This window comes from Aethalodelphis obliquidens, unplaced genomic scaffold (assembly GCF_003676395.1).
Source record: "Aethalodelphis obliquidens isolate GAN/ISIS:26980383/991018 unplaced genomic scaffold, ASM367639v1 scaffold27, whole genome shotgun sequence".
NCBI classification, from domain to species: domain Eukaryota; kingdom Metazoa; phylum Chordata; class Mammalia; order Artiodactyla; family Delphinidae; genus Aethalodelphis; species Aethalodelphis obliquidens.
Window position 1 is genome coordinate 7,276,642 of NW_020837971.1, and position 13,089 is coordinate 7,289,730.

At 35.7% G+C, this 13,089-nt stretch overlaps 1 protein-coding gene across 1 annotated transcript in view; it reads left to right on the top strand.

Moving 5' to 3' along the window:
• KMT2E (lysine methyltransferase 2E (inactive)) overlaps window positions 1–13,089 on the top strand; it is a 98,582-nt gene that overhangs the window by 42,229 nt on the left and 43,264 nt on the right. Inside the window, 3 exon segments of the mRNA XM_027123846.1 lie at window positions 4,976–5,090; window positions 6,017–6,246; window positions 9,364–9,444. Coding sequence (XP_026979647.1) covers window positions 4,976–5,090; window positions 6,017–6,246; window positions 9,364–9,444 — 426 coding nt within the window.

Below are 13,089 nucleotides of genomic sequence, written 5' to 3' on the forward strand. Positions count from 1 at the left end.
AGTGGCCTCTCTTGCGGAGCACAGGCTCCGGATGCGCAGGCTCAGTGGCCATGGCTCACGGGCCCAGCCGCTCTGCGGCATGTGGGATCTTCCCGGACCGGGGCACGAACCTGTGTCCCCTGCATCGGCAGGCGGACTCTGAACCACTGCGCCACCAGGGAAGCCCTAAAGATTTTTGAAGCATATCCTCACATCAGTTTAACTATGTATACTTCAGTATGCACCACTAACAGAGAAGGACTTTTTTTTTAAACCACAATACTATTATCTCATATAGCAGAATTAATACTTCCTTGATATAAAATACCCAGTTCATCTTCAGATTTCTTTCACTTGTCTCAAAACTGTCTTTTTGTAATTGGTGTGTTCAAATTGGCTCCAGACAAGATCCACACATTGTATTTGATTGAAATGTCTCTTGAATCATTTTTTTATCTGGAACAACACTTTAAATTGTGTTTTTCCTCATACTGTATAAGAAACTGGATCATTTGGCCTACAGAAGTTTCAGTATTCTGTATTTGGCTCTTTTCTTCCTTTTGGCATCATGTAATATTCCACTTTCCCCATATTTCTGATAAACTGATATTTAGATAAAGAGATATGATTAGCTTCAGATTTGTTTTTTCTTCCCTCTTTCATATTTCTTTTTTCAGCATGAGACTTTTTATGTGGGACTTTATATTTTCTGTTGCATAATATTAGAAGAAGCACAGAAAACTTAGTTGTCTAACTTCCAGAGATGTTAAGAATGATCAAGAAGTTCAGGTGTTGTCAGCCTTATCTGTCCATCATCTTTAAATTTTCAAGGTTTTAGCATCTATGGTTATCTGTTGCCGAAATCCATTATCTCTCGAAGGTAGCAGATTGGTAACTTTTCTAATTTGATCATTCCTTCTGCATTTATTAGCTTTTAGAGAACTTCTAAAAGAAGCAGTCAGTATTGACTTAGTTAATAAGAGAGCATACTTCTTATTTCAGTTTTAGAGCCAGTTGCTTATTAGAATCTCTTTTTCTGCATTTGAGTTTCTCTACCTATGGGAAACAGAATTCAAAGTTTTGAAAACTATAATTCAGGCTATATTGATCATTTGACCATATCTTATTGCTTATACATTAGGAATACTTTAATTACCTGTTGTTGTTGTTTTTTTTAACATTTTGGACATTTTGAATTACCAAACTAGAGAATGATTATCCTTTAGGAAGTTTCAATGGTTAAAGATCATCTTTTTGACAATGATCAACGTTTCAGTGATTTAAGAACACATACAAAACAATATATGAATGAATACAAATAATCACACTCTCTTTGAAAAGTGACATCACAGTTATGTAAGTGAAATCTTATTTGCAGGATGAACATAGCACCATGGTTTATGTTTTGATACATAATTATAGACATAGTATACTAATGTAGTTTCTGTATGGTTAATGTTATACCTGTGTATTAACTCAGCATTTATGTGACAATATAAATTGGCTAAACAGAGCCCTGAAGCAACTATTTACACAGAAACTTACTATTACATATTATCTCTTTAGCCCTGCAGTTAAAAATTTACTAAAGCTTTATGGTAACATTATAGGAGATTTTGAGGAAAACTCCTGTAACCATAATACAGTGATTTTTGTTACCATGAGTTTTTGCTGTGCTGTTGTCCATGTGTAAATATAGTAGGTTGCTCAGATTTAATCATTTTCTATTGATTGGACATTTAAATGATTTCTACTCATATCTAGTTTTATGAATAGTGTTAAAAAGAACATCTCAATTCTTCAGGTCATTATTTAGTGGGAATTACTTTCTTAGGATAAATTTCCAAAAATGGGGTTACCGGATCTAAAGGATGTTTGACTTTTGGTATTTGTCACAAAGTTATTTTCAGATTCACTGTGTGTTTTGAGGATGTTTAGCACCATGGGACTTCTTAGGGAACATTTCTAAGGATGTTTGGTGTCCTTTTTTTTTGTTTTTTTTTGGCTTTTTTTGTTTTTCTTTTTAATACTATCTTACAGTTTGGAAAAATCCTTAAAATATGTCAACCCATTTTTTTTTTAACAATTGTTACCTTCTTTTTAAAATTACTTTTATTAAGTAGTAGCATTAGAAATGAGGATCTTGATGAAGTATTTCTGCCTTCTTGCATTGCCAACTTGTTAGTATTTACAACTTTAATTTTTTATTTTTTAATATTAAAGTATAGTTGATTTACAGTGTTGTGCTAATTTCTGCTGTACAGCAAAGTGACTCAGTTATACACATATATACATTCTTTTTTATATTCTTTTCCATTATGGTTTATCCTAGGAGATTGGATATATAGTCCGTGTCCTATGCATTAGGACCATGTTGTTTATCCATTCTAAATGTAATAGTTTTCATCTACTAACCCCAAACTTTCAGTCCATCCCTCTCCCTCTCCCCTCCCCCTTGGCAACCACAAGTCTGTTCTCTATGTCTGTGAGTCTGTTTCTGTTTTGTAGATAGGTTCATTTGTGCAATATTTTAGATTCCACATATAAGTGATATCATATGGTATTTGTCTTTCTCTTTCTGACTTACTTCACTTAGTATGAAGTGAATCTCTAGTTGTATCCAAGTTGCTGCAAATGGCATTATTTCATTCTTTTTTTATGGCTGAGTAGTATTCCATTGTATATATGTACCACATCTTATTTGTTCATCTGTTGATGGACATTTAGGTTGTTTCCGTGTCTTGGCTATTGTGAATAGTGCTGTATAGCTTTAATTTGAATCATGAGGTTATGCAAAGGATTTGTGGCTTGTTTACATGCTTGAATTTATCTGTATTCACTGAAAGTCTTATTTTTTTAATTCCCAACCATTATCTACTCCAAAATACAAATTTCTTGCCACACTCTAAATCCCTAAGAGTGAATCTTTCTGTAATGGCCACAGTTCCTACAATCTTGCTTTAATAATAGGTCAGGAATTGCTAAAACCCCATTTCTTCCCTCTATGTATTTATTTATTTTATTTATTTATTTATTTATTTTGCGGTACGCGGGGCTCTCACTGCTGTGGCCTCTCCCGTTGCGGAGCACAAGCTCCGGACGCGCAGGCTCAGTGGCCATGGCTCACGGGCCCAGCCGCTCTGCAGCATGTGGGATCTTCCCGGACCAGGGCACGAACCCGGGTCCCCTGCATCGGCAGGCGGACTCTCAACCACTGAGCCACCAGGGAAGCCCCCCTCTATGTATTTTTAAAAGAATTCTAAAGGAATCAATATTGTAGTGGAAGGTGGTTTGGCAGTATGTATTGATTTTATGTGCATTTACCCTTTTGTTCAGCATTTCTGCCTCCAGGAATCCATGTTGTAGAAATACTGCCAAGTAAGCAGAAAACAGTGTATAGAAGGGTGTACAATTTCAGTGATACCTTTAACACTGAAAAACAGAAACAATTTAAACATCTACCAAAAGGGAATTTGTTAAATAAACTATGGTACATTCATATAATGAAATAATCTGTTATTACCAAAAATAAGGTAGGTATGTGTTGACAGTGAAAGATTGAAAAAGCAAATTGTGAGTACATATTGTACATTCTCATTTTTTTAAAAAAAAACAACTGTTAGATGTATTTATGGATAGACAAATTTAGAGGCATCTTAACATGGGTGTATCAGGTTTGGATGAAGACATGATCTTTTCACTTTCTTACGTACTTCTGTTTTAAAGTTTGTACAATGAGCATGTGTTAAGTTTGGAATTAAGAAACACATTTTTTTTAAAAGATTAAGCAAGTAAAATTTTAACGTAACAGCATAGATAATAGGTGAGTACTGGTTTTCTAAATATTCAGAACATTTTGGAGACTCTTCTTTTGTAATCTCCTTCAGAACCACTTGACCTCAGTTTGTGCCTCCTCTCTCTACTGATTTTAGCACACTGGATCCCAAGCAGCAGTCACTTAGAGCAAAACTGAGACTTTGTGCAGGGGATGAGTGGAGGGGGGCAGTATATCAGGAAGTAATTGACAGTAGAAATTTGACCAATTAGATTGTAACTGCATTAAGAAGCCTTAAACCATGAAGAGTGCAAGTAGTACTAAATTCTAAGGGAAGGTTTTGAATAAGAGGTAGCATAAGGGTTATGAAAAAATCATCTCAAAGGATGGCGTTGGTAAGAATAAAGGCACAGAAATGAGTCATGTTGTGTGTGTGCAAGGGAGAAATTAATTTCAGTGTGAATTGCCCTCAAGTAGGTTCACTACCACCTTGATCAATAGGAATTATCAGGCTAGGGCTCAGGAGGATTGATATAAGTGAAGAATTTGGGAAAGTGATGAATGTAAAATGCTAGGCCAGGGAATTTATAAGTCCACCACAGCGGGTGAGTTGTTACTCTCAGTTGTATCAGTGGTTGGTCAGGTCATCATCATTTGGCCATTATCAGGCCAGAACTGCTGATCTTACACTACCATAGACTGCTAGTTACATTTTTTTCATAAGCAAACCTTGGTTCATTGTGAGGTTTCCTGTTCCTTAGGTTTTCTGATATTTCCAAGGCTTTGTTATATCTTGACACACTAACACATACATGAAGCTTTGACATTGAAATGTATACTTCACATTCAAATTGGGGTCCATATGGATTCAGTATGTCCTTAGTCTTGTTTAAATTATTTCTACCACTTTTCTCCATCCTGTGCATAGTGTCCCCAGTGCCACTGAGTATATTAAGTAATGTTTAATCTCTACTAATTTTTTTTAATGATAGGAAAACTATATCTGAACTTGAAGGGGGGACATTTATTGTACTTAATTAAAAGTTTGTTTTAATGATGCAGATTCTAAATAGGATACATCATGTCCACAGGGTGTCTTTGTTTTAGACATTTTAAAGACATTTTATTTGATAGCCAATAAAATAAGTGCTTATAATTTTAAATAGATTGAAAGGAAAAAAATCAATGCAATCCTCTTTGATGCAACTTTTTTCCCTCCAGACCAGAATCTGTAGAAGCTAGCCCTGTGGTAGTTGAGAAATCCAACAGTTATCCCCACCAGTTATATACCAGCAGCTCGCATCATTCACACAGTTACATTGGTCTGCCCTATGCGGTAAGTGTCACACGTTTCTCTGGAAGGGTATGTTTTATATCTGTATATAAATCTCTATATATTTTATATATCTAGAGGTTGAAAGTTGATGTGTGTGGTATTGTGCCTAAAACTGAATATTTTAAAAGCAGACTTGTTTTATACTATCTAAACAATTAGGTATGTAATTTGTAGTTTAGTTTTTTCATTGATCTAATTATATTTATTCAAGGGATTAAAATTCTATAAGAGGAATTCCCTAGAAGTTTTTATATTATTATTATTTTGCTTTTTTATGCTATTAATAGTTTAGTATTATAATTCTTTACCTTCTGTATAAAAAGACTGTAGATAGAATTGTACTATCTACTGTTGATTCTAAATTATATAGTAATTATATAGTTACCATTTATTTAGCACTTATATGTCAGGCTCTGTGCTAAGCATTTTTGCGTATATTATCTAATTTCATCTTCAAAAACAACCTAATAAGATAGGTACAACCTAATAAGATAGGTATAGTTTTCATCCCCATTTCATAGCTGAGAAAATGAAAGCTTGTCTAAGCTTGTCTATTCAATGTTGCCAAAACTTTAAAAATCCCTATTGTATACTTTATAGTGATAATACGTCTTTTGTAATTGTTTTTGTTATTCTTTAGCCTCCAGTTTCCTGAGTTGTTTTTTTTGTTTTGTTTTGTTTTGTTTTTGTGGTTTTTTGTTTGTTTGTTTGTTTGTTTGTTTTTAACCACTATTCTCACATCTTGCATTGTGAAGGTGACCAAGTTTCTATATCTGGTTTCACCAAGTCATTATTTTAAAGGTATTAAGGAAGAAGTAGGCCAATTTCATCTCTCTCAAATATTTAAGGATTGAATTTTATTTAAGTTGCTTAGTTTATATTTTTATTGAAATTACATTGTGATGTATTTGTGATTAATTACCCAGGACCATAATTATGGTGCTCGTCCTCCTCCAACACCTCCGGCTTCCCCTCCTCCATCAGTTCTTATTAGCAAAAATGAAGTAGGCATATTTACCACTCCTAATTTTGATGAAACTTCCAGTGCTACTACAATCAGCACATCTGAGGATGGAAGTTATGGTACTGATGTAACCAGGTGCATATGTGGTTTTACACATGATGATGGATACATGATCTGTTGTGACAAATGCAGGTAAAATGTTTCATGCCATTTGCTTATTTTTCTAGAATGCTGCTAACCTTTGTGATTGTTAATGTTGGAAAAAATAAAGTGACTTTTGAAGGAATTGATAAATGCATTTTTTAAGTGATACTTTTGCAACTGTCAGTGCACTCTCTTTTGCTCCTAGGAAATGCCCCTATGGGAAAAAAGCTATCCTAGAGTTTTTCTTAGAAATCCTCGTTGTTAATTGAGTAATAGGCAATCAGTTCTGAACTTTATTCATATAGAATCACATCTCTCTTTTTACTCATTTGGTAGTAATACAACTACATAAAGTAGACAAGACAGAAATGAGAGGAGAATTGAGTCCTGTGTATTTCCTTTGGAATTATTTGTGCTGTATAGTCAACTGTGATTTTCCAGTTTGGGGGAATTATACATTTTGATTGATGTTTGTTTGACCTGACTCTCTCACCTCCTTTTGACTTGAACCTTGCAGCACTCTGGAGTCTCCTTGAACCAGAACCACAGTCTCCCCTCCCCCAACCCTGGTTCAACCACCAAGAAAGGCCTCCTCCCCTAGAGAAGGTGTGATTGGGAGAGAAAGGGGTTTTGTTTTCTTTCTTTTTTTTTTTCCCCTGGTGGGAGGGAGTTGGGGAGGATGGAGAGGGAACAGTAGGATTTCAACCTGAAAGTTACTGAGTCCATCCCCTGCATAGGCTGGGAAGCAGAGAGTATTTAAGCAATGTACTGTAGAGGATAAGAAAGTTTGATAGTTTACAGAATGTCCTGGATCTGGTCTTAAGGCATAGCTTCATCATTTTATTTGAAATAGTACCCATATTTGAATGTGAGTGTAAAAATGCATTGTTGAGCCACATAGAAATTACTTTGCATTATTTGTAATCTTGTTCCCATCTATTAAGTTAGGTGATTAGGAGTGGGATGTTATTGATATAAACAGGCAGTTAGGTTATATATGAAAAAGTTGATTTACCTTTTCCAAAAAGGGGGAAGATTAGTCTTAAGTGGAATGTGAAATTTGATGGGGTTTTTTGTTTGTTTGTTTGTTTGTTTGTTTTTGCGGTACGCGGGCCTCTCACTGTTGTGGCCTCTCCCGTTGCGGAGCACAGGCTCCGGACACGTAGGCTCAGCGGCCATGGCTCACGGGCCCAGCCGCTTCGCGGCATGTGGGATCTTCCCGGACCAGGGCATGAACCCGCGTCCCCTGCATCGGCAGGCGGACTCTCAACCACTGCGCCACCAGGGAAGCCCATTGATGTTATTTTTATGGGAAGTTGTAATATTAATGCTTTGAGTTAATTTTCATAATAAAAATACATTGTGATGCTTTTTAAAATTTAAAAATAAACTTATGGTACATACTATTACCATAAGCAGTCACCTCAGTGAGCTTATTCAGGAGGTGAATTTAAAAACTAAGAAAATAACTTCTCTGATAACTTGTTTTCCTCATTATTTTTTAATTAGCTACTTATTAGCAAATCTGAATTCATATTTTAACCAATCATATAAAATAGCTTTCTCATTGCTGATTTTGTCTTATGTGATAAACTACATACCATTGGACAATATTTTTATTTTAATGCATAATCTAAAGTGTTTTTGTTTTGATTAATTACAATGATCTATATATAATATAGAATTATATCTATTAGAAAAGAGTGAAATAGTCCTTAGGACTTATACCTATCTACAAATTCTTGAGGGACCAGTTCACGTATTTTGGATTATTCAAGGTATTTGCTTTTTAGCAACTGCTCTATTTGTTATGAATTTATTTTTTGTTATTCTACTTTTCTACTGCTTAACCTGTAGTATACTACAAGGCTTAATCTTTTTTCCTCTATTCTTGTTTTCATTGCCTCTATATATTTTCATGTACCTACTGCCCATACTCATCTCTTTCAAGTTTGACATCTAGAGCTCTGATTATTTATTCATTTTCTAGTTTTATTTCTTCTGTGGTCTGCATGACATTATTACTTAGCCCCCAGATTTAACCTAATTTGTTATTCTGACTCTCCATGTCAGGTGTTCTGCTTTTCTTTTGAACTTTTTCCCCTACATCTTTAATACATAGTCCATTACCTTTCACATTTACCAGTTCTCGTCCCAACATACTCAGTTAAGAAGTAAAGAGCAAGATCATAGCAGTTAACTCAGTAGCTATATATTAAAAGTAGCTCATTATTATATAAGGAATAATTAAGACTATTTTTAGAAACAGGCATATATATCAACTTTAGACCAATTAAAGTCTTGGCAATAAAATGCAAAATAATAGCATTGAGAAATTTGCCTCAAGTTGGTCCATGTATCACATTAAAAATAGAGTTCATAATAGGTTTAGTCTCTCTCTTCATGAAATGACTGTTGGATTCTTTAACTTCATCTTCTCTGCCATCATTCTAGTTCTTTCCATTGTTCTTTAACTGAGATCTGGAATGTTGGAAAAGCCTCTTAGTTGATTTTTATGCCTCCAGTTTCTTAACTTCTTTGAATTAACACTGTATACCATCAAAGCAACCTCTAGTTGTTACCTGTTGCCAATTAGAGGAATGCTCTGCAAATCCTGACATTCCAGGTTGTATGTAATCTGACTGCATTTTACTAATTCAGTTTTATCCCCCTCTGTTTCTCAAAATGAACATTCTTCTTCAGATATATTAACTGCCTTCTGGCTGTTGCTCCCAGTATCTGTCTACTTGAGAAAATGTTGCTATAATGAGGTCTTTTCTTCCTAATTTCCCAAGTGAGGTTCTCTTCAAGTCTCTGTTATTCTTCAGGATTCTTTTCCCATTAATTCGAAGCATTGTGGACATCTCCAGTTTGTGATTTCTAATTATATTTGTAATGTATACCTTTTACATTGTAAAATTATATTTGCTTTAGAAATTTATATCATATATATAATATCCTATATTTGTCCTCTTATTTTTGCATCTCAAAGTTTTATCTTCCCGAGGACTTATTTCTATGAATTCTTCGTATTACCTTTTACACTGCTAAACTCAAAGTAGACACTTATTAACTGATAGTTAAATGGAATATCAAATCTTAATTTAAGGATGATTTTAATAATATTTTATATGTTCTGCTTTTCTTTTTTTTTCCTTTTTAAAGTGTTTGGCAACATATTGACTGCATGGGGATTGACAGGCAGCATATTCCTGATACATATCTTTGTGAACGTTGTCAGCCTAGGTAAGTTGTACATACAGTAAAATTGCCAGTCATTTTACTGAGGTAATCTTTAGTTATTAGAAATTTATGTATGAATTCTAGATTAAACACTTAATGGATACTGTATTTCATCGAATCTAAGATGGAAGAAGTTTCCTTTTTATGGTTTGTTTTGTTTTTTGGGTTTTTTTCTTTTTCCATTCTGACATCTCTAAAATCAAGAAGAATCTTTCCATTGATAGCATGTCATGGTTTATTTTCTAGGGTTTTTAATGATGCATGAAATAATAGTGCCTTTTTTAAGTGATGACATCTTTTTTTCAGTGGACTGCAAATTATGTTATAAAGTTACTAGAAGGACATTTCGTTAGTTACAGAATTTTGCAGGGCTTTTACTGTCATTCTGCTTGTTGGCAGTAATGTGTTTTCTTCCCATTTCTTTTTTGTGCTTTTCAAAAAAAATCTTTTTTAATGGACATTTCAAACCTATATAAAAGTAATAGTGTAATGAACCTGCATGTTTCCACCACCCAGCTTCAACAATTGTCAATAATCTTTTTTCATTTACATTGCTGTGTCTTTTTCTCCTTCACATATTGTTTTAATGCAAATCCCAAATATATTATTTCATTCATATGTATCCTTATGTATTTCAGTATGTATGTATTTGTGTATGTGTATTTCAGTATGTATCTATAAAAGAATTTTTTAACAAAAATCTATAACCACAAAACGATTATTATATTGATACATGCAACAAAATCTATTACATCCAGCCATTCTTAAAGTATTGATTGGTTGCTATACATCTCTTTTAAGTCTCTAGTAATCTAAAGCTACACCCCTTACCCAACCAACCCCAGTCTCCTTTGCAGTGTGTTTCTTTAAGGGACTGAATTGTCTATTTATCCTGGTGAGTTTGCCAATTGCATTATCATGGTTTAACAGATTTCTCTCTATAGATATTTCTGTAAATAGGTGTGTGATTAGATTTAGGTCCCTTTTTTTGGGGGGGGGGTTAGACTTTCATACACTGTGTTCTATCAGGTGACACATCTTATAATATATGAATGGGACCCATTGATGGTTATTTTTAAGGTCCATTAATTTATTAGGGGTTGCAAATTAGTGACATGTTAATTCTATTGCTTATCACTTATTAGCTGGACTATTTCTGTAGAAAACTTCCCCATATTAACTGTTCAGTTCTCTTAAGGTATATTTCACTGAGGAAAGGCAGGATAAATGCTTGTTGATTTGTAGCCTTTATCAGTTTTTAGAATAGTGAAAAGAATTCTAAGTGTCATTATGAAGTCAGGGATTTAAACATATTGGATATCAGTCTGTTGCAGTTATTCCTTTCTTTTTAAATATTTATTTATTTGGTTGCATAGGGTCTTAGTTACGGCAGGCGGGCTCCTTAGTTGTGGCACGTGGACTCATTAGTTGTGGCATGTGGGCTGCTTAGTTGTGGCTCATGGGCTTGTTAGTTGCAGCTCACCAGCTCCTTAGTTGTGGCTTGTCAGCTCCTTAGTTGTGGCATGCAAACTCTTAGTTGCAGCATGCATGTGGGACCTAGTTTCCTGACCAGGGATCGAACCTGGGACCCCTGCATTGGGAGCGTGGAGTCTTATCCACTGTACCACCAGGGGAGTCCCTATTATCTTTTTTTTTTTTTTTTTTTTTTTGGCTGTGTTGGGTCTTCATTGCTGTGTGCGGGCTTTCTCTAGTTGCGGCGAGCGGGGCCTACTCTTCGTTGTAGTGTGCGGGCTTCTCATTGCAGTGGCTTCTCTTGTTGCAGTGCATGGGCTCTAGGCACACGGGCTTCAGTAGTTGCAGCACACGGGCTCAGTAGTTGCAGCATGCGGGCCCTAGAGCACATGGACTTCAGTAGTTGCTGTGCATGGACTCAGTAGTTGCAGCACACGGGCTCAGTAGTTCTGGCTCACGGGCTCTAGATTTCAGGCTCAGTAGTTGTGGCGCATGGGCTTAGTTGCTCTATGGCATGTGGGATCTTCCCAGACCAGGGATCGAACCCGTGTCCCCTGCATTGGCAGGCAGATTCTTAACCACTGTGCCTCCAGGGAAGTCCCTCTATTATCCTTATTTATGTTGAAATTTTGTCCCATTTTTGGTTAATGGGAACCACTTTGAGTTGGCTTTGTGGTCCTTTTGACAATACCCTAGTAGTACTTGCTAGCTTTGTGCAATCTAATACGACAAGATGTCTCGGGCTTATCTCATACTTCTGTGCCCCACGCTCAGAATTGGTTTTCAAGACCAGAATCTGAGAGCTAGTAATGCTCCTTCCTCTGGAACTACTCAACGTTGCTAGGTCTTTTTAGTAGATGAACCTAGTCTACTAGAAGTTTTGTCTGTTTGTTTATTTTTAAGATAAAATACATGAGTTTATACAGATAATTGCAATTTAAATTTAGGAATACAGTTGACCTTTGAACAACATAGGTTTGAACTGTGCATGTCCACTTATGCATGGAATTTTTTCAATAGTTAATACTACAGAACTACACACTCTGCATTTCAGCACCCCAGCCCTCACGTTGTTCAGAGGTCAACTGTACAAGGTTTTCATTTAACTGTTTCTGTATTCCATCTGTGTCTCTCTTTATCCTAGTTCTCAACAACATATACAGTAGTGTAATTAGAGTATCATGTAATTTGCTCAACTGCTTAATCCCATAGAAGAATGTAACAGTCTCAGAGTAAGAGTACCAACAATGGCACCTGTAACAATATGATTATGTAACACACTTCAGAACTTTTTTTTCCTGTAAGATATTTTCTACAGGGATGTATAGTTAATTTTTTGTGTTTAAAGTCTCTTGAAAGAATTTTATTGTGTGGTTATAACACCAACTGGGTACACACTTCTGGGTTAGGTTATTAGTTTTATTTTTTTATTTTATTTTTTTAATAAATTTATTTACTTATTTTTGGCTGCATTGGGTCTTTGTTGCTGCGTGCGGGCTTTCTCAAGTTGTGGCGAGCAGGGGCTACTCTTCGTTGCGTTGCGTGGCCTTCTCATTGCGGTGGCGTCTCTTGTTGAGGAGCATGGGCTCTAGGGCGCACGGGCTTCAGTAGTTGCAGCACGCGGGCTCAGTAGTTGTGGCTCAGAGACTCTAGAATGCAGGCTCAGTAGTTGTGGCATACAAGCTTAGTTGCTCCACAGCATGTAGGATCTTCTGGGACCAGGACTCGAACCCATGTCCCCCTGCATTGGCAGGGGGATTCTTAACGTCTGCACCACCAGGGAAGCCCTAGTTTTATTTTTGATTTTTTAAAAATTAAACTTTTGAAGTAATGTGGGTTTGCATGCATTTGTGAAATAATACAGAGATCCTGCGTATCCTTTATTCAGTTTCTCCCAGTGGTAACATCTTGCAAAACTGTTAATACAATATCACAGCCAGAATATTGACATTGGTATAGTCAAGCTACAAAACATGTCAATCACAAAGATTCCTATGTTGCCTTTCCTAGCCGTACCTACCTCCCACCTCTTACCCCTCCCATCCCTGACCTTTGGCAACCACTAAATCTGTACTCCATTTCAGTAATTCTGTCATTTTAAGAATGTTACATAAATGGAATCACACAGTATGTGACCTTTTGGAATTGGCTTTTTTTTTTTTTTTTTTTTTTTTT